At 53.6% G+C, this 24,582-nt stretch overlaps 5 protein-coding genes across 7 annotated transcripts; 3 read left to right on the top strand and 2 right to left on the bottom strand.

Annotated features, from left to right (window-relative positions):
• Positions 1-226: 226 nt before the first annotated feature.
• HIGD2A (HIG1 hypoxia inducible domain family member 2A) lies at positions 227-1,224 on the bottom strand. Its single transcript, XM_036391956.2, has 2 exons — positions 1,072-1,224; positions 227-896 (listed from the first exon to the last, which is right to left on the bottom strand). Exons 1-2 carry the CDS (start codon positions 1,184-1,186, stop codon positions 730-732), a joined length of 282 nt encoding a protein of 93 aa, XP_036247849.1. The 5' UTR covers positions 1,187-1,224; the 3' UTR covers positions 227-729.
• A 108-nt stretch (positions 1,225-1,332) lies between these two features.
• On the top strand, positions 1,333-3,577 carry NOP16 (NOP16 nucleolar protein). Its single transcript, XM_036391954.2, has 5 exons — positions 1,333-1,472; positions 1,610-1,721; positions 2,312-2,381; positions 2,871-2,977; positions 3,214-3,577. The coding sequence occupies exons 1-5, from the start codon at positions 1,366-1,368 to the stop codon at positions 3,355-3,357; spliced, it is 540 nt and encodes a 179-aa protein (XP_036247847.1). The 5' UTR covers positions 1,333-1,365; the 3' UTR covers positions 3,358-3,577.
• Positions 3,578-4,186: 609 nt separating this feature from the next.
• Positions 4,187-11,161, top strand: KIAA1191 (KIAA1191 ortholog). Of its 2 annotated transcripts, XM_036391358.2 has the most exons (7): positions 4,187-4,303; positions 4,387-4,577; positions 5,850-5,973; positions 7,136-7,260; positions 8,429-8,535; positions 8,821-8,957; positions 9,399-11,161. In XM_036391358.2, the coding sequence occupies exons 1-7, from the start codon at positions 4,276-4,278 to the stop codon at positions 9,605-9,607; spliced, it is 921 nt and encodes a 306-aa protein (XP_036247251.1). In that variant the 5' UTR covers positions 4,187-4,275; the 3' UTR covers positions 9,608-11,161. The 2 variants fall into 2 exon arrangements, with proteins under 2 accessions (XP_036247251.1, XP_036247252.1); XM_036391359.2 differs by lacking the exon at positions 4,187-4,303 and having other exon boundaries at positions 4,516-4,577; positions 5,800-5,973.
• A 634-nt stretch (positions 11,162-11,795) lies between these two features.
• Positions 11,796-18,643, bottom strand: SIMC1 (SUMO interacting motifs containing 1). Of its 2 annotated transcripts, none has more exons than XM_036391355.2 (9): positions 17,934-18,643; positions 17,565-17,785; positions 16,882-16,951; positions 16,342-16,487; positions 15,724-15,879; positions 15,118-15,246; positions 14,036-14,192; positions 13,872-13,956; positions 11,796-12,573 (listed from the first exon to the last, which is right to left on the bottom strand). In XM_036391355.2, the coding sequence occupies exons 1-9, from the start codon at positions 18,390-18,392 to the stop codon at positions 12,353-12,355; spliced, it is 1,644 nt and encodes a 547-aa protein (XP_036247248.1). In that variant the 5' UTR covers positions 18,393-18,643; the 3' UTR covers positions 11,796-12,352. The 2 variants fall into 2 exon arrangements, with proteins under 2 accessions (XP_036247248.1, XP_036247249.1); XM_036391356.2 differs by having other exon boundaries at positions 17,565-17,782; positions 17,934-18,424.
• Positions 18,644-20,064: 1,421 nt separating this feature from the next.
• Positions 20,065-23,672, top strand: THOC3 (THO complex subunit 3). Its single transcript, XM_036391357.1, has 6 exons — positions 20,065-20,443; positions 20,844-21,000; positions 21,737-21,941; positions 22,268-22,429; positions 22,518-22,618; positions 22,945-23,672. Exons 1-6 carry the CDS (start codon positions 20,261-20,263, stop codon positions 23,106-23,108), a joined length of 972 nt encoding a protein of 323 aa, XP_036247250.1. The 5' UTR covers positions 20,065-20,260; the 3' UTR covers positions 23,109-23,672.
• Positions 23,673-24,582: the final 910 nt, after the last annotated feature.

Genomic DNA, 24,582 nt, shown 5'->3' with positions numbered 1-24,582 from the left:
GTGTTGCTGACTCCCCAGCAAGAACAGCCAAAGCAGCACCACATCTCAGAGAACACAGCCAGACCTCATTTCAGAAATGTGAGTTCCCTGCTTGTTTTCACAGGGAGTTTCATGTCTTGTTTCTTGCGTCACCACAGTTTCAAGACAGCCATGCCCACTCCTTTTTCTCCCTGCACTGTTTACTGTTATGACTTCTCAGTGCTCTGCAATCCAGTATCAGTCAGAATCTTGCTGCAATTCACTTTATTACTCACCGATTTTAATTACACAGCTCACACAACCTTCCAAACTGCCTCCCCCGCTGCCTAGGGACTTTGTCCTGTCAGGACCAAGCCATAAGCAGTAGTTCCTTCCTCATGGGCAGCTCATTTCTCAAATGCTGGTCACTGCCTGACTACAACCACACCTCAGACCATGACCAAGAAGACACAATTTTATCAGCCTGTGACAGCATCAAGCAGGGACAAGTCTAACAGGGATTGTGAGCCTTAGTGCCGTGCAGCCTCAGTGCTGCAGGAGAGCTCTTGGGGAAACAAAAAAAAGCGCCACAGCCTAAATTACATATTAATCACAGAGTGTATTCACCCCATTCCCAGTGCTCCAGAACTGGCTGTACTGAGACATCACAACAGTCTCTCAGAAAACTCCATCCCCAGCCAGGATCCACCCTGCCAGCCAGGGCTGCTGGTAGACACTTGCCCGTGGCCGCAGCTTCGCTCTTGTCCGATGTCACTGTCGGGATTTGAAGGCCGTGGCCGCCATGCCCCCCAGCAGGGCGGCGAAGGTGCAGCCCTGGGCTATGACACGCGCCCGCATCATCAGCTGGGAGCGCCGAGTGTTGCCTTTCTTGAAGCAGATGATTCCGTAGACCAGGACACTGACGGTGCACAGACAGCCTGCGAGGAAGGACGGGGGCCGTGAGGAGCGGCTTCCCCCGCACTCCCAAACCCGGGCCGCGCCTCCCGGGGGCAGCCGGCCCGGGGCTGAGGGACCGGCCCTCACCAGCGGCCATCGCGCCGGCCCGCGCCCCTCACTCCGCCTCCGTCCAGCCACCCCCCGCCCCACCCTCACCGAGGGGCACCAGGGGGTTCTCGCGGGTCTTGCGCAGGAACTTGTCCGCGAATCCCTCCTCAGGGAACGTGGGCAGCGGGCTGGGCTCCAGCGGCGGGGGCGGCCCGGCCGCCATGGCCAAGGTGACAGCAAGGCCCTTTCCGGCTGCCGTAGCCCCGCCTCCGAAGCAGTGCATGCCGGGGGTTGCAGTCCGACGCGCGCACTTACCGCGCTGCGCTGCTGTCTCGGAACTACACTTCCCGTGGTGCCCCGGGCCGGCGCGGCAGCCCCGTGGCCAGCCCGCGCGTGTCCGCCATGCCGAAGGCCAAGGGGAAGAGCCGGCGGCACAAATACTCCTACAACCTCAACCGCAAGCGGCTCTACCGCAGCGCCCGGCGCCGCGCCGCGCCCCGCATCGCCTGGTGAGCGCCGCGGACGCGGGGGAGCGGCGTGGGCTGGGGCAGGGCGGCCGGGAGCCGCTGCACGTGTCGGCGGGGAGGGGGACGCGCACGGCCGCGGGGTGAGGGACACGGCCGTGATGTCGCTTGTCCCCGCGCAGCTCGCACATCCGCCATGCCTGGGACCCGCACAAGTCGGTGGCGCAGAACCTGGCCGACATGGGCCTGGCCGAGGATCCCAACAAGGCTGTCCCCATCCCGAAGAAGCTGCTGGTAAGGGAGGGTTTGGTCCGGGCCGCTCCTTTGTGGGGGGAGGTATCCTGGGCAGGTGACTCTGGATAAGTCTCTGGCAGTGGACACGTTTCTTATCTTGATCTACGCGCTTATCTCACCAAGATCCTGGCGTGGGAACGAGCTACAGCGCTCCCGAAACATAATGGACTTTAGAACAAATATAAAAAACGTCCGTCCTGGGACTTGCCAGAGACGGGGGGGGTTGGGAACGCTGCAGCGAAGTTGTTCCTGATAACAAAGAAGGGCTCTTTGTGTACAGCAGTGCCAGCCAGGCCCATCTGCGTAAGAGGGCAACACTTTCAGGTGAAAGGTGGCCCCAAGAAGCTCAAGGAAGAAGTAGGAATGACCTTGTTTGCCATTTGTCTCCATTCACACAGCGTTTCTCAGCTGACAGCCTTGCCCACAAGCCAGTTTATGGGCACAAGTAAAACTCTGCTTAAGCCATCTGGGATTCCTGCCCCTTGCAGCCATGTAGAAACAGTTTGGAGTTTTGAGAACAATGTGTGTGGGGACACAGCAGTCTTCCAATTGTGCTTTTCTTAATTTGTGTTTTCTCTGCTATAATTCAGGGGATGGAAGTGGAAAGTGATGGACAACAGCCAGGAAAGAAAATAGTGCGGAAGCCGTACGTGGTGAATGGTCAGTGCTGCATTTGGGCTTCTCCTGAGCCCCTGTGGGTTATTTTGTCACCCTGTGCTGTGCCAGGGGTAGGGAAGGATGTTGTTTCTTATCCAGCCTTGTGGAGGAGCATGTCTTTTCCACAGTATTTGTCCCTGCAGCCTCGAGAGGGCTCTTATCACTGCGAGATGTGCTGGTGCTTGGCTCCAGGGTGACAAGAAGCCATGGAGGCAGTGCCTGGTGTTTCAGTGGTGGGCTGGGCAGCTCTGAGCAGTCACACTGCAGCCTGGGCTGAAAGGGTCTGCTGCTCCTGTGTGAGCTGGAGAAGAGCTGCAGTGCAGGCCTGGATGTTGTCTGGGCCATTTCCTTGCACCATCCTGCTGGGAAATGTCCCTGCATGCACCAGCAGCCAAGCTGTGTGGCTGGAGTCAACCTTGGGGAGAGGCTGGGGATCTCTGAGGTGTTGTTGCTTCCTTCCCCTCCCTCATGCTACCTCTGCCCTCTGCCCAGAGATGGAACTGGAGGCCAGCCTCCCTGAGAAGAAGTCGAACACACTCTCACGGGACCTCATTGACTATGTGAGATACATGATCCAGAACCACGGGGAGAACTACAAGGTACATTCCAGAGCAAGGGATTCACTCCTGGATCTTCCCAGCAACAGCATGAGAACTGCTAATCCTCTCTGTCCTGGATCCTGTTTTGCAGTTAGCTGATTCTTAAGGGAAAAAACCACTTTGAACTGTGGCCAGCTCCCTGTCTGAGTCAGGCAGTGATCACACTGCTGTGGGTGGGCTGGGTTGGTGTTTGCTCTTGGGGCTGCTCCCCTGACTTACCTTCTCCTTTGTCACAGGAAATGGCTCGGGATGAGAAGAACTACTACCAGGATACTCCCAAACAGATAAAGAGGAAAATCAATGTGTACAAGAATTTCTATCCTGAGGAGTACAAGAATTTCATTGCATCACTCAAGCCAGAAAAAATGGAAGTGCAGTGACTGTTCTTTTTCCTCAGGTTTACCTGCAAGTGAAGGCTTGACATGAATATTTTCCAAACTGAAAAAGCCTCTGGGGATGGAGGAAGAACCTTCACTAGGCAGAGAGGGTTTTACTCTCCATGAAAGACTCTTGGCACTGGCACTGACTGTGCTGTTCTGCTCACTTTCTGTGTGGCAGCCAGCATTTCTTCAGCTTTGCTAAAATAAAGTACTCTTTCTAGCTGCTTGTGAATGTCTTGTTTGTGGGCTCCTGCCTGGTGCAGTCCTGCTTTGGAGAGCTCCTGGTGATGTTGGCCTTGGACACGTGTCCCCCCCTGCGGTGACAGGGCTGGGTGTCGGCAGCACTCAGACTTTGGCTGATTGTCCTGTAGGCAGTGTAAGTTGGAGCAGGGCCATGTGCTGTGGTCTTCCCTTGTGCCTGCAGCTTGGGAGAGTAGACTGGGGTCTCTTTCCTGCCGAGAAACTGGAGGGCAGCAGAGAGGTCACCCTTTCATTGATAGAGGAAGGAGCAGCTGTAGAAAGGGTGTCACAGTGAGACTCTCTGCCACCTACTCTTGTTCCTGATGGGCTTGCCAGCTTCCAGGATTGTTTTTCCAGGACCTACCGCCCTGTGGGCTGACCCAGCAACCTCCTGTCTGCAGGTGGACGGGACACGTGGGCAGGACACGATCCCAGCCCCGCCACCGGGCCGTGGGTGCGCTGGGGCCCCGGTAAACCGGCAAACCCCGCCTTCCCCACCCGAACTACAGCTCCCAGCGTACCCCGCTCCAAACGACCGCATCTCGCGAGACCTCGCCCCTATAAAAGCGCCCCCGCAGGGGTAAGCAGCCTCCGGCTGAGGCGACTCGCGGCGATTCCGCTATGGCTGCTCCGGGCCTGTTCCTGCTGCCGCTCGCCGAGCCCCGCTGAGCCCCCGCCATGAGCTCTGGGAAGCCCGACGCTCCCGGTAAGGTTCCGCACCCACTCCCCGCCGGGCTCGGTCGGGCGCGGCGGCGGCGGCGGGCGCTGAGCGCTGCGCTCTCTCCGCAGCGCTGGAGCCGGGCGGCGGGCCCCGCTCGGGCAGGATGTCGTTGCCCCTCGGCGTTCCACGCCGCGCCTTCAGCTACGATGATGCCCTGGAGGACACGGCGCCCATGACTCCGCCGCCCGCCGATCTGTGCGCCAGCGTGCTCTGGAAGCAGCCGGTCATCCCTGAGCGCAAGTACCAGGAGCTCTCGAAGGTACGGGCCCGACTGGCCCCGGCATGTCCTTGGGTGCCCCGCAGCTCTGGCACCGTCTCCTGGCATCCCCCCCGTCCTTAAACCCCTCCTGCCCTCGCAGCAGGAACCTCGGGAGGGGCTGGGGACACAGCCCGGCACTGCTGCCTGGCCTTGCAATGGGCACATGGAGGTGTGGATGGGACAAATGTGTGCTGTGTGTCTCCTCCGTGTTTGTGGTTAAAAAAACCCCAGCAACCAGGTGTAATTAAAGTAGAGCATAAGGCTGGTTTAGGCTGGATGTAAATCCTTTACCGTAAGGGTGGTGAGGCACTGGCACAGTTTGTACAGGGAAACTGTGGCTGCCCCATCCATTGAAGTGTTCAAGGCCAGGTTGGTGGGAGCTCTGAACAAGCTGCTGTACTGGAGAGTGTTCCCCCGCCATGGCAGGGGGCTAGAACTGGATGATATTTAAGATCCCTTCCAACCCAAACCATGCTGGGATTCTGTGCTTTGAGTGCAGGAGCAGCCCTTTTAAATTTAGAGGCTATTTTCTAAGTTTGAAATTAAGCTAAATGTTGTTGGATGGAAGAACTTAATTCTGTATCTCTTTGAGCTTAACCTCTACTTTAAACCTCCTTGGTTTTTAAATCTCTTGTGGGAGACCACAACCAAAAAGTTGTGATTTGGTACAAAAAAAACCCTCTCCAGTAGGGAACTCCTGTGTTGGGTGGAGGAAGTCAGTGTTTCACAGGATACTTTGTTTTCTAGCATTTCTTTTCTGTTTCTTTGCTGGGGTCCAGTGGTTGATCTATGACCACTGGACACACTGAGCAAGAAACATGTAAGGAATGAGGTGGGAAAACAAGTTGTTCACTCCAGGCTCTGCTCTGTGACTGCCATTCTGTGAACAGCTGGTGCTTGAGCTGCCTGGGAAGGTGCTCTTGGTGCTTTTGCCCAGTTGACCTTGAAGTCCAGTTTGCATTTAGGAGAAGAACAGATGTTCTGGTTTCTTGCCTGTTGACCTTGTTGTACTTGGACTTACAGCTTGTTTGCTCTGAGCCTGGTAGGTGCTCAGATGTTGGATACAAGTCACTTGTTCATTGCTATGAATTCTAAGGTTCTGACCACTCCTGCTGCAGTGTGCACAGCACACTGTGGGGAGGGATTTCTCCCATGGGATGAAGGCTGGCTGCCAGAGCAGCACCTTGTCTCACTTGTGTAGTTAGAGATGTCTCCTTGCCAGGTGCTGGGATACTTCCCCATCTCAAAACATCCCCTGCTGCTTCCCCACAGGATGAGGAAGGGGATGCCAACATGAAGCCTGTCATAACTCCTTCATCATCCACTGAAAGTGTGAACAAGGTGCCTGTGGTGAAGGCTAAGGCCACTCACGTCATCATGAACTCCCTCATCACAAGTAAGAGCTCACCTCCCACTCTCTCATGTGTGGCTTGGGCACTGAGGGGGCTCCAGCTTGCTGATGCCTCAGGGTAATTCCTGGAGAACTCTTGGGTTCAGACTGGCTCTGCTCTGGTGCTGTGTGAGTTTGTTTTTTTCAGAGGATGTTTCTAGAAGGAAGCAAGGAACTGGGGAAGAGGCCACATGTGGTTCTTCTATGTTTCCAGGGGTGGGGTAGGAGTGCAGAGTTTGTTGTTTGCTGACAGGACACTGCAGTCCATGCTGCTGGAGTGCAGAGGCTGCTGCTGCTCTGTTTGATTATTAACTATTATTAACTATTTCTGAATGACAGGCAGAGCTCTACCATTAACCCAGGCAGTGAGGGGAGCTGACACACTGTGCTAATGGAGCACTTCAGGCATTGATGTTGTTAATAGCAACAGCTGCCTTGCTAACTGCAACACTTCTAAACATGAACCATGGTGCTTTAAAATAAAATGGGGTCAGTTATGTTTGCAGAGAAGATGTGCCCTTTTGCAATGAGAGGAATTATTTCTGTGTTAATCTGTCCATGCTGCCTCTTCTTTCAGCAGCTACAAAAACCAGGAATTGTTATCTGGTTTAAAGAAGACAGTGGGCTTTTCCACTAACCTTTTTGTGCTCTGATTCCTTTTGACTTTTCTCCTTGTTCCACCAGGGAATGAACATCTTATGCTGGGGTTTGGAGGGAGTGCTTACGTTTTTCAGAACTGAAGCTGATATCAGTGTATTAGATGCTGGCTCTGTGTCTGGCTGAAATGGCTTATTTTACCTGATCTAAAATCGCTGGGAGTCTTTAAAACATGACCTGCAAGGCTCCCTTGTATGCAGTGGGCCACTTAAAATGTCCAACTTATTGGGTTCTCCTGGATTTATGAAGTTGTGAGTGGGAGTGATGCAGTATTGGGGTGAGATGGGATTAATTACAGGTGTTGCATTTGTGGTATGTCTGGTGATTTGGGACAAATCACTGCTCATCTCACTGTCTCAGGGTGGTTGGCATGTCAGAATATCTCACCAGCTACATCTTTCTGCCTCAGCTTGTTACAGTGTGAGAAGGATGAAAAAAGGGGTTTGCATTCAGTTGCTAGAACTGCTTGTGGTGGTACTTCTGTGTGACTTTGTGCTCTTGTGTGTTCCAGAGCAGACTCAGGAGAGCATCCAGCGCTTTGAGCAGCAGGCAGGGCTGAGGGAAGCTGGCTACACACCCCACAAAGGCCTCACCACTGAGGAGACCAAGTACCACCGAGTGGCTGAGGCAGTCCATGTAAGGCTTGTTTTCCATTGCATTTCTCTGTGTAGGAAGGGTCTGGTTTAACATTTACCTGGTGACATAACTTTCTGGAGTGTGTTGCCAAAACTTTCCTTAAGCTGTTTCCTCTGAAGGCTTTTAGCTCATTGTGTAGTAAAGTTTACCCAATTGTATTTTAAAATTAAAATTAGCCTTAGTAGTTTTGAAACAGCTTTTTTATTCTCAAATCTGTCACATTTCACTGTCATATCAGTCTATGACAGTTGTCTTTCCAAGTGGAGACAACCCTACACAATTGAATTTCTTGCTGTACTTTTGAATGGTGCCCTGAAGTTGAATTCTGTAACTATGTGTCCAAAGAGAACTTGTAAACTGTACATTTCCATTGTGGAAGTTACCAGATGTGTCTTACTGAAAACAAAAGTCTTGAATGAACATGTTACTGTGGGCTGCTGAGCTCTTAAAAAATTGCAGTTGGAGTTTAATAGTCAAACTCCAGTGTCCTCCCACGAGGCCAAAGTCTCAGTAACTGCGTCGATGAATTGCATTGGTGTGGCTTGAATGGCCACAGGAAACATTACAAGGTACCCTGTGTATTTTGTGTTTGAACTGTAACTGCCCTTCAAATGACTTCTTCAAAGTTCAGTTTGTACTGTCCAGCTTGTAAATAACATGGTTTGCATACAGCCAGTTCCTGTTTATTTTGTGCCCTGAAGGGGTTCATCTCTGTTCCAGGGCAGTGTTTCCATGCTGGTGTACACTAATTGCTTCACAGGGTCTGGTATTCCTGATCTTGTACCTTCTCTGAGAGCTGGTCTCAGCCTCATTAGAGAACTGAAAGCTTTGTTGCTCTGATTAGTGCTGGAAACAAATGGATGCTGTGGCATTTAGAGCAGTTACCAGGTAGCTGAAGTGAGCTCTGCTGCATCCACAACCTCCCTATGAGGGCTGGTGTTCTTTCTGTAGCCTAAAGTGAACTTTAAAAATGCTAATATTTGATGTGAAGAGAAACTCATGGGGGTGTATGCAGGTATTGTAATACTGGATACAACTTTAGGTGTGGTGACACTTATTCTTTCTCACCTGTGATAGAAACAATCGTCTGGTTTTGGTTAAAAATGGGTGTTCCTCATGTCCAGTATTTAAGCTGTGTTGCTTCTCTTTCTCTTGCCTCTCCTGACAGAACCTAAAAATGCAGAATGGAGACACAACAAAAGATGACAAACAGAATTCTTCTGCTCAGTCCACTCCAAGCAGCACCCCCCACTCCTCCCCCAGGCACAGAAGCAGGTACTCTGCCTCCTTTGGTTTCCTACAGGCTGCTGGGGTGGGAGCTGCTACAAACAACCTTCTTATCCTGTGAGGGACTGCACAGGGTGAAATTCAGAGCCTGGTGAGGATTTGTGTTTGGTAGATCCAAATGTTGGAAGCCTCTGGAGCTTGAGCATGCATAGTTTATCCTGGATGGATTTCTTAAATTACCCCTTTTGACTACATGAAAATTTCCTGGCATAGTGGGGTCACTTGTATTTATTCTCACGTTTTAAACATCTCAATTAATTTTTTTTTCCTTAGGGGTTGGTTTAGTCAGGGATCCTCTACTTCTATCACTGGCTCAGACTTTGCTATGGAAGGTGGTGGGGACAGATTGTCATCTGAAAGATGGAGCTTTTTTGGACCCAGAGCTGTCCAGAAATCAGCCAGTGATGCAGGTATGTCCTTGAAAATCTGCCTTGCCAAGGGGGGAACTGTCACACAACACACTTGCTGGCTCTTTCTGGAATCTTTTCCTGCTTGCCTTGTTAATCTCCAGGACCACGTTGGGAATGTGTGTTAGTCATAGAATTTCTGTGCCTGAAAATAGAACAGTTGGGTAAAACCTGTTCCAAGGATCTGGAAGTAGAAATAACTTGCAGTGAGCTTCAGTGGGAGGGGCAGGGTGTGAGGGTGACAGCTTTTTACTCTTTCTCTGATATGTGATGCAACCAAGACTGGAAGTGCCCACCCCTGATGTGGAATAGGCTTCAGATGATATAAAGCTGTTGGAATTTGCATAGGCTGTCTGTGGTGCTGAGTGTCAGTGACACTGCTCACTCCTGGCAGCAGTAGGAAGGGGATTTGACTGGTTTTTTACTGTGATTTTTTTTCATCAGGAGGATTTACCATTCAGTCCTATAAGGGTGCCCAGAAGCCATCCCCAATGGAGCTGATGCGTGCTCAGGCTACAAGGATGACAGAGGATCCAGTCACCTTCAAGCCACCCAAAATGGACATTCCAGGCACAGATGGGAGGAAACAATCTCCACGTTCCCACAATATCAAGCCTCGGGATCTGAACGTGCTCACTCCCACTGGGTTCTAGAGGAAAGCTTCCAGTGTCTTTAGCAGGCTACAGGGTGTCTTAGGCTCTGCTTCCCTGTCCTGTGTGCTGCAGTAAAGTAGGAAAGTCTCCTTTTCCAGCTCTTCATCTCAGAAAAAGAAACAGTCCTGATTGTCCTGCTAAAGCCAGTCTTGGAAAAACTCCTACACTGTCCTAAACCAATGTAAACCATCCTGTCTGCTGCACTGCACTGGTTTGGGCTGCCAGGCTGCTCTGGATGTGCTTCCTAGTACACCCCACCACAGTGAAACCCTGAGCCATGGTTTTTTGGACAGGGTTCCATGTGGTGTGTGAGCACCTGGCTTGTATGCCTGGAACCTGATTGTCTTGTCCTGCTCAGTGCTGAAGGACCCACAGGAGGACTGGTTCTGTCAAGAGATCATGCAGAAAACAATGTGAACCAGCAAGGACTGAAAACTTGGACCATCAACTGCCAGAAGGAAGATGGGATATGGGGTAGGTCAGTATAAATGTGGCACTCTCTCACTAGCCAGTGTGACCATGTTTTTTGTTCTTGGAATATTTTTAAAGGGAAAAGAGACTAGTGACTATTCTAAGATGCTCTCATTGGAAAGGCACAGAGCAGAATCTAATGGAGCTTTGAAGTAATGAGGAAGAATTCCTTTTCTTCCAACTCTTCATGTTCCTCTAAGAAGGTGGAAGTAATCAAAGCTGGTGTATTTTCAAGCAAGTAATCCTCCTCTCTCTGTTCTGCAAAACAGCCCTGTCCTGTGTCCTAGACAGAAGATTTGCACGTGTTCTGGCACTCTGGATGCTGCTTGATTTGTTTTTGTTGGTTTTTTTCCCCTAGAATTGTATAGAATGTATTAGATTCTGGGAACTTTCTCAGACAGGGTATTTTGTTTTATCAGCATTAAGTGTGTTCTGCAGGGCTGGGGAAGGACTGAGGGCAGACCAAGGCTGAACATTCCTCCCTGCCAAGGTACAGCTGGATGTGATCCTTGACCTAGTCTGAACCAGTTCCTGGGAACAGCTAACACCAGCTTTCAGGGAAAGTGGAAGGAACTCCTGCCTACCATCTAATCCCTTAAGCATGATAGGCAGCATGGCTCTGGAATCCTCACCTGTGCTGTGGCAAGTGGGTCTCCTCAGGTCTGCTCTTGATCTCACCATGGTGTTGCAGAGTCCCTCAGCCAGCAGCAGCCTTGCATCTGGAAGTGGAAGCTTCTCTGTTGCCAGGACATTCTACAGAAGTTACTTAACAGGTGGTAACTGTTGAGCTCTGGGGTTTCTCACTTAAACCAACCACTCTCCCTGGAGGTTTCCTTGGCTGGCTGCTGGCCCCTCTGAAGCAGCACATTTTGTAGCACTGCTTTCTCTCAAGCTTCAGCAGCACTGCCAGTGATGTGTTGTGTGAAAGTCCCCCACCCAAACCAGCAGTTCTGTCACCACTCATTTGCACCTTGGCAATCAGGCTCTCATTTGACATTAATTTATTTGTTGACTGTATTCATGTCTCCTAATGTGTATGTTTGTTTTGTTTGTTACAGGACAATAAAATCCTTGTGGAATGGAGGTCCACAGTGCGTGTTGGTGCTGGCAGAGCATCTGTGGGAGAAATTTGGGGCTGTCCAGTGAGTGTGGGGTCAAGGTTCTGGTGGATCAGGCTCTGGCAGCACCTCACTAAGGTGAAATACTTGCCCACAAACTCCCCTTTCACAGGGAGATTGGGTTTACAGCCAGGCTCAGTTCTGTCTTAGGGCTTGTGCATATGAAACTAAACATGGCATCTTTGTGTTTTCTTGAGCAATCCAAATTCATGTTCCTGAGATTTTTGTCTCTTGTTGCTTGTGTGCTGTTTCACGTGTACTGTGGAGGTGGGCACAGGTGTGGGAATTAGGCTGGTGTTTCCCTAGAGATGTCCAGTTCCCCTCTGGTGCTGTTGTAGTGTTTTTACTTGTCCTTTAAAGTGCTGCTGATGGGCTGGGGAAGTCTGAGCTCTGAATGCTGGTGTTCCCTGTGCTCCTGGAGTGTAAGCTGAGCTGAAAGTCATGGAACAGATTCAGGTACTGAGGTACAGCTGCTGCTGTGGTTCTGATTACACAGGTGAATCTCATGGATTTGGAAGGCTGAGGTTTAAAGCATGGCCTTATGGTGTGATCTGACAGAGCTCTGGACTTTGGGCAGAGCTGGCACCAAGACTAAAGACTCTTAGCAAACATGAAAAGAATTTATTTTTTTAAATTTACAAAGTGCTTTGTAAAATTGCATGAGGTAAACTTGAACGGAAATTTTGAAATAATGTAAACCAAACATCTTTTAAAAGAACTGTATAAACCAACCCCCATGATGCTGAGATTGCAGTATGAAATGGGGGAGTTTATATTGAGAACATGAAGTTTTGTCCCCCTTGCTGCAGTGGTTGTCTCCATCAGGCAGCAGTGACAGTCAAGAACAACTCTTGCAGCTTGAACAATTTCTCCTGGACGTGTTGGGGCAAATAAGTGCCTTTGGGCAGTGCTGTCATCAAGACAAAAGTGTCTTAGCAAAAATGAAAAAAAACCTCACTTTTTAAAGTGTACGAAGTGCTTTGCAAAACTGCACAACAAGGCAAACTTGAATGGAAATTCAGAGACAATGTAAACCAAAACTCTTTCAAAAGAACTGTATAAACCAACCTCATGATGCTGAGATTGCAGTATGAGATGGGGGGGTTTATATTGAGAACATGAAGTTTTGTCCCCCTTGCTGCAGTGGTTGTCTCCATCAAGCAGCAGTGACAATGAAGAACAACTCCTGCAGCATGAACAATTTCTCCTGAATTTGTGGGGGGAAAGGCTCCCCCAGGGTCTTCTGCATTCTGCTGATGAAGTCATTCATCTTCAGCTGAATGTCCAGCTGGCTGATGTCATCGCTGTCCTGGAGCCTGGCCTTGGCTTTCTGAGCAATCAGTTTCATCCGGTCACTGACAGAGGTCCACAGGTGCTCTGCAAAAGGAAATGCTGGTGGGGAGAGGCAGCACCCAAAGGGCTGCCTGAGCTGCTGGGATGGACCCCAGGGTGCCACAGGCAGTGCTGGAAATGGGACTAATCCTCTTGTTATCCTCCATGGTTCTGCACAAGACTTTGGGAAGAAGGAACTGGCCCCTCCTGGAGCACATTTGGCATGCAGAGAGAGCCCAGGAATGGGGAAGGGGCAAGGCTTGTATAATCCTTGTCTTCTGTGGGAATGGCAAAATGGGCAGCTACAAAGGAGTCTCCAAAGAGCCCAACAACAGTCATTATTATCTAGGAGTTCAGGGGGAGTGAGACTTTGCATATATGATGGTGGATTCCTCTGCATTCATTCATGACAGCCTTAACCCTGGGCTAAAGCACCTGAAGTTGGAAGAGACTTCTGGCAAAATAGAGAGTGTTTTGTGACTGTGCCACTCTCCTGGGGTCAGAATTGCTGCTGTTTCCATGGCTGCTGTGGGTGGTGTTCCCTGCACAGTTTACCAAGTGCTGAAAGTGTCCTGGCTTGCCCAAAAAAGGGCTTCAGAGACGGTGAGGGGTCTAGAGGGGAAGCCACGTGAGGAGTGGCTTAGGTCACTTGCTGTGTTCAGCCTCAAGGAGACAGATCAGACCTCACTGGGGTCTACATCTTTCTCAGGAGGGAGGGGCAGCTCCATCTCTGCTCTGTAGGACAGTGACAGGACCTGAGGGAATGGCTGGAGATGTGCCAAGGGAGATTTAGGTTGGCTTTTAGGAAAAAGTCTTCCCGCACAGAGTGGTTGGGCACTGAACAAGCTCCCCAGGGAGAGTCATGGCTCCAAAGCTGCCAGAGCTCCAGGAGCATGTGGACAACTCTCAGGCACAGGGTGGATTATGGGGTGTCTATGGAGGGGCAGTAGTGTGTCTCTTTAAACCTGGGATATTCTATGATCCCTTTGCCTTCTGCTTTTCCTCCTAAACCACCCTATTCTTCCACCCACTGTGCAGCAACTTAGACCACAGTGGGTACAAAGCACCCTCTTGTGCACTGTCCAGTGCTGGGAAGTGCTTCCTTCCTTTAGGAAGAAGGTTAGTTTGTAGGGGCTCAGCTTGGCAAAGCAAGGTGGGTGCTCTGATTAATGCAACATCACTTTTTGACTGCTGGGAATAGTTCCTGTCATGGATGGAGGCACACTGTCTTTCTAAGATTCACTGGCCATGAGTCCAGTAGTGATGAGAGGAGGAAGAGGAATTTGGCTGTTGTGCTGCAGCCTCTTGATGAGACTGTTAGGGCCAGAACAAGCACTGCTTACCCAGTTTTACACTATGGTAACTCAGCAGCAGCAAACTCAAGTACTGCAGCATCTCATCCCACCTTTGCCACGTTGCTGTTTCATCCTAGGACAGAAGACAGTATTTGGTTCTTAGAAGTTTTCTCAGAGGAAAAAAAAATCAAAGGAGAGGTTGGACTGGATACCTGGAATTGTGGCAGCACAGAGGAGTGGCTCAGGAAATACAGGATCTTGTCCAGAGACATGGATGAGGTTGTGGGCACATCACAACTATGCTGGAATAGCAGCTCCAGCAGTCTGCAGCGCAGGAGCTGGCTCTCCATGGTGTTTAACAAAGCTTCCCTGCAACACAAAAGGAATTTACTTTGGTGGACACCACAGCCTGACCAGAGACAACTGTTCCAGCATGCTCCTGCTGACCTAGTGCAGATGTGGGGTGACTGCAGGGGCTACTGCCATGGCCTGGAAGGAAGACCACCAGATGTGGTGAGAGACCTTTGTTATCCATGTTTTCATCCTCAGGTGTGACCTGCAGCAGCTGGAAGTGAGTACAGTCTCTAAAGCAAACTGAGCTGCTTCACTTCACCCTGCCCAGCAGCCTGTGTGGCAGTGGCTCATTGCTGCTGCCTTGCAGGGAGCCCAGCCAAGCAAGGGTGATGTGGGGTCAGGAGTAGAAGGATCTACATCTGTCCTGGGCAAAGTGACACCTTGGTTAGAGTCAGTTTGGCTTGGTTTATACCTGGTGTGTGCACAGAGTTCTGCTGAAAGGATATGAAGGGCTGCTTGCTGGGCATTGAAAGATGGGTTTGAAATGCTTGGGGGCTTAGTGGTCTCTTCACTCCCTTGTGCTTTGGCTTCACATTTGAATTTCTTAAAGAAGCAAACAAAGGATGCCAAGGCAAAGCTGCAGGAACTGCATCATATTTCTGACTACCTGGTTGCCTATGGGAATCAGTGATGTCTTTTTGCCAGTGCTTGGCTGTGCTGCACAGTACTGCTTTTCAGGCCCTCCTTACAGTTTTAAGGTCACAACTTTACCAAGTGGGAGAATTGACTGTTCTCAGCAGCACACCACCTTGGGTGTGTTTCCATCAACACATCATCTGCTCAGCTGGTGATGCTGCATCTCCATGGGGGAGACAGCCACGCTCTTGCTGGCTGGCCTTTCTATATGCTGTAGAACTTTATGCATCCAGACTTGGATGTAAATTGGGAATCAGATAATTGATCACACAGGCAAATGCTGCCTTGCACATGCTTGTCTCACCTTTGGCTCCTCAGGGGGATATTCAGTATGAACGGGAAGATGTCGTCTGCAATCTTACGGGAGCTGCAGGTGGGAGATCTGTCCACTTCCACTGCCATGGCCAGCATCCGCTGCAGCAGGAGCATCGTCCTGGCCGAGAGGGGACAGTCAGCACAGGGGGACTCTGCCCCTCAGCTTGCCAGGCAAAGCCTTGGGGATGGTCCCTGCTTCAGCCTTGTGTGGTGAGGGATATGGGAATGCAGTGGGCCAGGTTTGGTGTCTGCTGGTGGCTTCTGAATCTGATGCTTTTGCAAGCAAAGCTCATCCCCAGACTGACCCTTGGGCAGTCTTGGTGGCTCTCCTGAGTGCTGGAGCAGCATGGGGCTGCCTGGGCTGTTGGCCACAAGCTCCAGCCTTACACTGCATGCAAGAGGATGACACTGAGCCAGTTTTCTACCAGGTGAGAGTCTTTTGCTGACCAAGTCTTTAACACAAAGGAGAACTAGCAAAGCTGGTCACAGGTACAGCCTGGCTTCCCTGAACTGACAGTGAGAGAGTGACTCTGGCTTCTGCCTGACTTGGGTCCATGATAATGCCAGCAGGGAGTTTTGGAATTCTGGAGCTTACTTTTGGGCAAAGAAAGCTGTCTGGGCCTGCTCTGTCTGAGGGCTGGCCAGCCTTGGTGAAGATGATCCAAGTTCAGCCCTGGCTTCTTGCAGCTGTTCCCGGGGCTGGGAGAACCCAATTCCTGTAACTGCTGCCACCAACCAATTGACCACTTCCCTGGAACAGAACAAGAATTTTATTGGGGATGTGCCATGTTTTGCTGTGTTCTGACCTCTAGATCCACTTAGAGCTGGAGGAAAGGCCCTGACTATGAAGAGTATGTTCCACACACTTGGACAAGTTAGGAACTAGCTCTGTTGAACAGCTCAACAAAGGAGCTCTCTTGATTTGTACACTTGCCTGCAGACTGCCTCCTTCTCAGTCCTGTCCTGTGCAATGCAAATCTGACCTCATCCCTGGAAAAAGCCCATTCTGTTGTGACTGGAAAGGCCTTGCATCATCTGTGGTGATTTGCTTTTGTAAATATTTTCTAGTCCCTATAGCTGGCCCTATGCTTCCCTTTGTCTCCCAAGTCTGCTTCTTGGAAAGTCTGAAAGTCTGGCTGGAGTCTTGACAAATGTTCCCTAAGCCCCTGCCTCTGAGCTTCTGGTTAGAGAACAAGGAGGAGGTGTCCCTTACTTGACATTGTTGAAGCACAAGTCACATGAAAGCACTTTCTTGGCAATTGACTTCTGCAGCTGGTATGACTTCAGATTGTGCTGGAAGTCATCCTCCAGGGTCTGTACCACGTACTGCAGGAAGAGGAGCCAGCCAGGGGGCTTCTCCTGGGGGCAGAGGGAGAGCACGTGAGTCTGGTGGGACCACAGGCCTAGGAACACCAGGGAAGCTGGCTGTCTTGGGAGTGTACTGATGTACCTACTGAGGAGTAGTTGTAGGAGGAGCTGCCTGGCTCAGGCAAGACCCTGAGGGGCATTGCTGGGCATTCACTAGTGCTGTGACCCAGAGTTAATCTGCACCTTCTTCAGTGGGACAACCTGCCTAAAACTGTGCAGAGTAAGGGAGCACTCTTGATAAATGTGGGATTCCCAGCTGTTGGACTGGCCAGCTCTGCAGCAGAGCACAGCCACAGGAAGGGAAGCATTTAAGAACACTCACCCTCCCTTAGGCAGCGTGTGCTGGATGATCCCTGCCCCATGTGACACACAAGGTGCCAAGTACCTGCTGCTCCATGATGAATTTCACCAGTGTCCAGTCCCATCCCAGCGTGGTGATGTTGGCTGGATGGAGCCTGCAAGGACAGCCATGTCTGTTTGTGCTGACCTGCCTGACCATGTGCTTGGAGTCACGGCAGCCTCTTAGCCCTTCCCCAGCCACTCCCAGCCCCACCTGGCTCAGGTGCCTTCCTCTCTCCATCTTTGCCCTCATCCCTTCTCCTGCCCATAACACATTAATTTTTTGGAAGTACCTGACAAGGTTTATACTCCAGGGAGATGCCCAGGACTCCTATGTCTGTGGCCTCATAAAACATTGTACCTCTCTGTGGGAAGCCTGAGGAAACTGAGGGAGCTGCTCCAGCCACTGCTGGCACTGCTGCAGCCCAGGGAAGGCACTTCTGCTGCCCAGGGAAGGCACTTCTGCCATGTCACAGCAGTGAAAAATGAGACCTGTGCTTCAGGGCAAGGCAAGCACACTCTTCTGTCCCCAGGGGCTCCCTTGTGTCACAAGCTGTCCCTGACCCACCCTCAGAGAGCCCAGGGTGTGCCTGTGTTGGCAGGAGGATTATCCTGGGTTATAGGGGAAATCACTCCCTGTTCTGTGGGTGAGCCCCACAGAGAATAACCCTTAGGCTGGGCAGACCCCTGGAAACATCTAGCCAGCCCTGGGACCAAGGGAACACATACATTTGGATCTTCATCAGCAGTGTGTAGATGTCATTGAGGATCTCCCCTTCGTGGGTGTCCAACAGCATCTGCTTGATCAGGTGGCAGATGATTTCTTTGGGGGGACGGTGCTGGCAGGAGACAAACTCGTTCAGGAAACACAAGGTGTCGTCCAGGATGTTCTCCTCCATGGTGGTGTGCACCATGCTCAGCTTCCCCCTGGGGATGAGCTCAGGTTTCTGCTGTGTGCAAGGCAAGACAATGGGTGAAAGCTCCCCAGACACAGAGAAACCCAGTTGTGATGTGGGGCCCACTGTGAAGGGAACTGCAATAACCAGAGCCCCAACTGCCTGGCAAAGGGGAGCAAGGGCTGCTCCAAACCCTGTTTACCTTCTGTGTGTCCCTGTTGGGTGCTGTGCCTTGGAGGAAGAGGTGCTGGACTCCACTCCTGCTGAAGTTGTGCAGTTTATCCAGCAAGGCCTTGCTGTCAGCATCAGTCCTGGCTGGAGTGGCTTGCTGGATTGGTTGGTGTGCTGGGAAGTCACTTGCTTCTGGCAAAGACCTTTGGGGCTTTCCTGATGTTATAGGAATGGTTGGGGCAGGACTCAGCCTTGGGGGGAGGTTCCTTTCCAGGCACGGCTGGGGAGGATCCTCCTCTGGGCCATCAGCTCCCATGCTGCTGTTGCTGTCCAGGCTGGGGGGAGATGGGGACTGGCAGTCTGAGTCTGACTCTGAGTCCAAGCTGCTGTTAAAGGCAGTAGTGCTGTAATCTTGCTCTGGGCTCCAGCTGTGGTGCCTAGAGACAGGAGAAAGGCAGTTGCAGTTCTCCATGGTTTCTGCTGTGACCATGGTGGAACTGAGCTTCTCAGAAGTGTTGTGCGATGCTGGTGCAGGGCTTGGCTCTGGCACTGCCTGTGTTTCTTTTTCTGCAGAGGGGCAGAGTTGGGGATGGGACTTGTGTGCTGCTGCAGCAGCATTTCTGGAGTTCTGAGCAGCACCAAGGGTGGACTGGAGAAGGCCTGCACATGTCCTCAGTCAGGTCAATGATGGCGAGGCTGCTCGACGCTGTTGGGTCTGAGTTTGCATCCTCACAGGTCAGGTCAATGATCTCCTGTGGGGACAGAGCAGCAGTGTCAATGTCCTGTCCTGCCAGGAGCCCTTGCCATGGCACTGTAATCCCAGTCTAAGAGGGAAAAGGGCACCAGCCTAGAAAAGGGGCAAAGACCCTTCTGCTTGTCCAAGGGGGACTGTGGCCCTGAGCTCTGGGATCAGCCTCCTCTGGCACCACAGCTGAGCCTGAGCCCAACACAGGCTCTTCCCCACTCCCCTCAGGGCTCACGTCCTCGTGCCTTGGCTCAGAGCAGACCTGGCTGCCTGCTCAGCTCCTTCCCATGACAGGGAAATGCCAGTCCTGCTGCCATGTCCAGGGAGGGCAACAGAAGCACAGGGAGCTCTCCTGTACCCAGGCGCTGGCAGGAACAGCACAGGATCCAAACCCTGCCGCCTCTTCTGTGTCACATCACCTGCTCTGGAGGACAGGAGTGGCAGGAAATGAAGCTGCCTTTTGATCTGTGGCACCAGTTGGAGCTACAGCAACCCTGACACTTTGGGGACTCCCATCTGGGCCTCGCTGGGCAATGCAGGCTCCGAGGGGCAGCAGGAGCAGCAGGGGAGGCAGCTGTGCCTGCACCAGCAGCAGACCACACACTGCACTTCTCAAGCTTTTGGAAGGCCCAGGCAGGGTCAGAACCTGTTTGCTCTTGGGAAAAAAATCTCCCTCAGCACCTCAAAGCAGCGAACACATTTAGCAGAGAATTTAAATCCACTTTCCTCCCCCGGCTCAAACCTGCTGCCTTCCCCAAGGAGAGGGCAAAGCCCAGCGGGCTGCGGGACGCAAGAGGAGCTGCGGAGGGAGGAGGGTGTAGGGCTCCAACCGCCTCAGGACCCGGGACAGCGGTGCAGGGCCGGGGACAGACCGTGTTTCCCCGTCCGGGCCCGAGCCTCGTGCCCGCAACCGCCGCCGCACGGCCTCACCTGCCCCACAGCCGCCGGCGGAGCGGGACAGGGCCCAGGAGCGGCGCGGGGAGCAGGGGCGGCAGCCGCCCCACCGCATCCCGACCCCGCCGGGTGCTGAGCTCTGCAGGGCCGGACCCTTCTCGGGGTGCAGCGAAGGCACCGCGACACGCTGTGGCAGGCACCGGGCTCTTGCTGAGGGTATATGGCCAAGGAGGCCGGGACTCCTGCGGGGAGCGCGCTTGTGGAACGGGGATCTGCTGGCGGGAGGTGCTGGGAAGAGGGTGGGAAGTCCCTGAGGACGCGGCTGGGACGGACGGGACCGGACCGGGGAACACACGCCCACCCCCTCCACTGCCCCCGAGGGTGCTCGTCCGTGCGCGCCTCCCGTCCCTGCCCGCCATGGCAGCGCCGCCATCTTGTGTGGGGCAGCAGCGGCGCCGTGCCCGGCGGGAGCCGCGGACTCACGGCGGGGCCAGGCAGCGAGTGGCGGGAGCGGCAGGGCTGGAGCGGCGGCGAGCGGGCGCCCTCCGAGTCCGAATCGCTGACGAGGACCACGTTGTTGTCCATCTCGGCGGCGGGCGCCAGCTCCGCTCCGCCGGTGGGGCCGCGCCGGGCGCGGGGGGGCGGCGGAAGTGGCGTCAGGCGCGGTGCCGGGGCGGGGCGCGCGCGGCGGTGGCGGTGCCGGTGGCGGCGGCCCCGCCATGGCGGTGTCGCCCTACGTGCAGGCCATGCAGGAGCTGTTCCGCGCCAACACGCGGAGCCGCGAGTTCCCGGCGCACGGCGCCAAGGTGCACTCGGTGGCCTGGAGCTGCTGCGGCCGCCGCCTCGCCTCCGGCTCCTTCGACAAGACCGCCAGCGTCTTCCTGCTCGAGAAGGACCGGCTGGTGAGAGAGATCCGCCGGCATCGGGCAGGCGGGGGCGGTGCGGGTCGGTACCGGGAGCCCTTGGGCAGCCCGGGCGCGGCTGCCTGGGCTGGGGTCCAGAAGCGGGAGAGTGTCCCGGTGGTCGGTGCCGGGCCTGGGGGTGGGTACCCGGTGTGCACCGGAACAGGAGCTTCGCGAGGGGCAGCGCAGGCCGGGTCTGCCGGCCGGGAATGGAGCTGGTGGTGCCCGGCGGGGTTCTCCACCCTGGCCGGCCGTGGGCGGGAGCTGTGACCATGGTGGGACTGGGGTGGCGGGGGGACCCTCCTGATCTGTCCCAGCTGGGATGCACCGTGCTGGGATGTGGGACAGGAGCTGGAGCGGAGCTGGGCACAGCCTCACGTCGTCTGCTCGCACCCTCCAGGTGAAGGAGAACAACTACCGCGGCCACGGGGACAGCGTGGACCAGCTCTGCTGGCACCCCAGCAACCCGGACCTGTTTGTCACAGCGTCAGGGGACAAAACCATCCGCATCTGGGATGTCCGCACCACCAAGTGCATCGCCACCGTCAACACCAAAGGTGAGTGCTGCCTTCCCAGGGCACCTTCCCAGCTGGGTCCCGGCAGGAGCTCAGCTGTGTGGGACCCATCTGCAGTGGCACAGAGCTTTGCACCTTTCCTGTGGTTCTTTCTGGTTTGGACACCTTTGCTTTATATTTGTGTTGCACTCATCATGTGAGAGCTGATTTACCGTGGGTTCAGGACTGGTAGAACTGCTGAAATAAGGTGCTGGCTGTTAAAATGTCATTTGTACTTGTCTCTGGAGTCAGTGGGCTGTGGGGCTGGAGGCTGAGGAAAAGCATGTTTACAGAGAGGTGTGGTGGAAATGAAAGTTTGTGTGGATTCAGAAAAACTATTTGAATTCATGTGCTGCTTAACCCAAATACCATCTATGGTCTTGGAAATGTCCAGTTTTGAGTTGTTGGGGCTGGGAATGGCATTGTAAAGTTGTATAACAGCAACCTGCCATGTTCTTACCTTTATTCAAAGGTATTTTTGGCTTCTGCTTTTTCTGTATCTCAGAGATGACAGGATTCAGAGGATCTTTGGCATGACCTTGTTTGGTGATTGCTGTGGTCCCATCTTGGCTGAAATGGGCTGTGACATATTTGTTTTCAAGCTGTACTTGTCACAAGTTTGGTTTTGCTGGATAGCTGCTGTGCAGGGTTTGTGTGTTAGACTGAAGAACTGGCAGTCTTTCCCATTTGGGAATGGTTTGGAGTGGAAGTGGGACCTGCTACCTTTCTGTCCTTTCAGGTGAGAACATCAACATCTGCTGGAGCCCTGATGGACAGACCATTGCTGTGGGGAACAAGGATGATGTGGTCACCTTCATTGATGCCAAGACACATCGCTCCAAAGCTGAGGAACAGTTCAAGTTTGAGGTGAATGAGATCTCCTGGAACAACGATAACAACATGTTCTTCCTCACCAATGGGAATGGCTGCATCAACATCCTCAGGCAGGTGCCCATGGCTGCTGGTGGGCTGGGCTGGCTGCAGTCATTTGCAAGTGCCTTTGCTGCTTTTGGGAAAGCTGAGCCCCACATCCCAGCAATCCCCTGCCCTCTGGTGGGAATAAGCTTGCTGGAACTCAGGTTGCCACAACTGTGGGCTGGGCTCAGCTCCCCAAAATGGTCCCTGATGCTTTGCCTCCTTCACTGGACACTCAGTGAGTCCTGCCTTGGCAGGGTTTGCTTCCAGTCCTGGTGTGCCTCATGCCTGCCCTGCTCTAGGAAATCCCTGTGCTTTTCTCACTGCTCCTTGCCCTCTCCCTTCACCTCCACAGCTACCCAGAGCTGAAACCCATCCAGTCCATCAACGCCCATCCTTCCAACTGCATCTGCATCAAGTTTGATCCCATGGGGAAGTACTTTGCCACAGGCAGTGCTGATGCACTGGTCAGCCTCTGGGACGTGGATGAGCTGGTGTGTGTGAGGTGCTTCTCCAGGTAGGTAGAGCTGTTCCAAAATCGTTTTCCCCCTCTCTGGGGACGGTGGTGGCAGTGCCTCACTGTCTGCTCCCCTGGGTTGCTGCAGGCTGGACTGGCCCGTGCGGACGTTGAGCTTCAGCCATGATGGGAAGATGCTGGCCTCAGCATCAGAAGATCACTTCATTGACATTGCTGAGGTGGAGACAGGTAATGGTTTTATTTTGGGGAACAGCAAGGAGGGAATTGGATGGAGAAGTGCTGGTAGAGCTGGGAGGACACAGGGGGAATCCGTCTGCTAAGGAAGAGCTTTCCTGTGCAGAGAATGCCATGAGGGGGAGCCTGTGCCTCAGAAGTCTGTGGCAGACATGCCTGTCATGTCTGTACCTTGTCACTGGGTGACTAAAAGGCGCTGGAGCAGCGTTTGTGCTGCCTCTCCCCTTTGCTGAGGGAAGCAGCAGGTGCTTGGCTCGGGGAGGTGAGCAGCAGAGGGGACTGGAGGCTCTCCAGGCTGACCTGGCTCCTTTTCCATGCAGGAGAGAAGCTCTGGGAGGTGCAGTGTGAGTCCCCCACCTTCACAGTGGCCTGGCACCCGAAGAGGCCTCTGCTGGCCTTCGCCTGTGACGACAAAGATGGCAAATATGACAGCAGCAGGGAGGCTGGCACTGTCAAGCTTTTCGGGCTCCCCAACGACTCCTGATGAAGCTGCTGCACCCAGGGAGGCAGCACCTGCCTGCCCTCGAGGGTGGGAGCTTAGCACAGGTGGGGCAAGGAGCTGGCTCATCTCCTTGCCAGCCTGGCAGGGCTGTGACCTCGGGCTCAGCTCGGTGTGTCCTGTTCTTGGGAGCTTTATAAACAGGCAGCTGTGTGCTGGGGAGAATGGGGGGATTCTGGCAGGGCCCCCCTCTGCTGCCTCATCTCTGGGGCATGGGGGGCTTGTTCCAAAGGCAAGTGGCCAAAGAAAATCAGTCACTGAAGGTGGCTGCTGAGGAGCCTCCCATGGGAGGTGCTCTGCTTTGACCAGGCTCCCCAGCAGTGATGAGATACGTGACTGTCCCCTTGTCCCTAAAAGCCTGGGGGCAAGGGCAGCTCTGGGAGCACAACCTGCCTCTCCCCCTCCCAGACATCCCATGTCTCTTCCCTGTGCTGGGGCAACGGGGGGAGGGTGGGTGGGGGGATTTGAACTGGTAGATGTTTTCCAGCTGGGGTTTTTTTAAAATATTTGTGGTGTCTTTTTCTAATTTTGATAAATCCTCTTCCTTAACGAAGGTGCCTGTGGCTATTTGAAGGGGGAAAAGGGGGGTGCTGAGCTGCTCTCCCTTCCCCTGCCTTCTTCCCTTGGCCATAGCAAGGCCCTGGCAAGAGGGGTCTGTCGGGGATTGTCGCTTTTGTCCCCTGCTGCCTGTCCTCGCTCTCGGTGTCCCCTGTCCTGCGCTGTCACCGCACCAGGGGGCGCTGCGTCCCCACGGTGGGACGCGGGTGACAGCGGGGACACTGCTCAGATCGGGACATGGAGGACGCTGCAGCTTCCGTGCCACGGCCGCCAGCCCCGGGCACAGCCCTTCCCCTGCCCTGTGCCCACTGCCCAGGGAGGGCTCTGGGGATTTCTGCCTGCCTGCAGTGTCGTGCCGTGTCACAGGGCACAGCCTGCCTGCAGTGCGGACCTTGCCTGCGAGATCTCTGCCTTTCTCTACCCTCATATTTCCTTCTGACAGAAGCTTTTCTGGGTGACTGCTCTGCTGATGCCGCCTGGGTGACAGCTGAGCTCTTTGCTGGTAAATGATGGCACATCAGTCAGAGCTGAGGCTGGCACCAGGCTGAAGCCTCCTGAGCTGTGCCAAGCGTGGGCACTGCCAGGGCCGCTGCCTCGGTGTGGGGACATGAGGTGCACCATGCCCACAGCCTCATGCTCTCTCTTGGAGTGGTGGAATTCTGTAACCCATCAGAAACAGCCCTTGGACCCCTGGGTATCCACAGTCATTCAGTGAGGGAAGTCCTGGAGTCAAGGGGAAGGGGGAGAAACCCTCATGCCGTGTCTGTGGCACATCCCTTTTGTCTTGTCCCCAACTCCAGAGAGGACAGATGCCTGTGGAGTAGGAAGGCAGCAGGAATGAGCAGGACTCTGGGAGCCACATGTGGCTGCTCCTGCACCTGTAGAGGCCTGGCTGGGGGCC

The sequence above is a fragment of the Molothrus ater genome, chromosome 15, assembly GCF_012460135.2.
Source record: "Molothrus ater isolate BHLD 08-10-18 breed brown headed cowbird chromosome 15, BPBGC_Mater_1.1, whole genome shotgun sequence".
NCBI lineage: Eukaryota > Metazoa > Chordata > Aves > Passeriformes > Icteridae > Molothrus > Molothrus ater.
This window is presented reverse-complemented; position numbering and strand designations above follow the sequence as displayed.

Bases quoted from the DNA above. Each gene is read 5' to 3' on its own strand.
- HIGD2A (XM_036391956.2), bottom strand. From the start codon at position 1,186: ATGGCGGCCGGGCCGCCCCCGCCGCTGGAGCCCAGCCCGCTGCCCACG. The intron at 897-1,071 runs GTGAGGGTGGGG...CCTTCCTCGCAG, and splicing joins GAACCCCCTGGTGCCCCTCG to GCTGTCTGTGCACCGTCAGT.
- NOP16 (XM_036391954.2), top strand. From the start codon at position 1,366: ATGCCGAAGGCCAAGGGGAAGAGCCGGCGGCACAAATACTCCTACAAC. The intron at 1,473-1,609 runs GTGAGCGCCGCG...GTCCCCGCGCAG, and splicing joins GCCGCGCCCCGCATCGCCTG to CTCGCACATCCGCCATGCCT. The intron at 2,978-3,213 runs GTACATTCCAGA...CCTTTGTCACAG, and splicing joins ACCACGGGGAGAACTACAAG to GAAATGGCTCGGGATGAGAA.
- KIAA1191 (XM_036391358.2), top strand. From the start codon at position 4,276: ATGAGCTCTGGGAAGCCCGACGCTCCCG. The intron at 7,261-8,428 runs GTAAGGCTTGTT...CTCTCCTGACAG, and splicing joins GAGTGGCTGAGGCAGTCCAT to AACCTAAAAATGCAGAATGG. The intron at 8,536-8,820 runs GTACTCTGCCTC...TTTTTTCCTTAG, and splicing joins TCCCCCAGGCACAGAAGCAG to GGGTTGGTTTAGTCAGGGAT.
- SIMC1 (XM_036391355.2), bottom strand. From the start codon at position 18,392: ATGGTCACAGCAGAAACCATGGAGAACTGCAACTGCCTTTCTCCTGTC. The intron at 16,952-17,564 runs GTATGTGTTCCC...CTGTCCTTGCAG, and splicing joins CTGCTGATGAAGATCCAAAT to GCTCCATCCAGCCAACATCA. The intron at 12,574-13,871 runs GTAAGCAGTGCT...TTCCTTTTGCAG, and splicing joins TTACCATAGTGTAAAACTGG to AGCACCTGTGGACCTCTGTC.
- THOC3 (XM_036391357.1), top strand. From the start codon at position 20,261: ATGGCGGTGTCGCCCTACGTGCAGGCCATGCAGGAGCTGTTCCGCGCC. The intron at 20,444-20,843 runs GTGAGAGAGATC...CGCACCCTCCAG, and splicing joins TGCTCGAGAAGGACCGGCTG to GTGAAGGAGAACAACTACCG. The intron at 21,942-22,267 runs GCAGGTGCCCAT...TCACCTCCACAG, and splicing joins GGCTGCATCAACATCCTCAG to CTACCCAGAGCTGAAACCCA.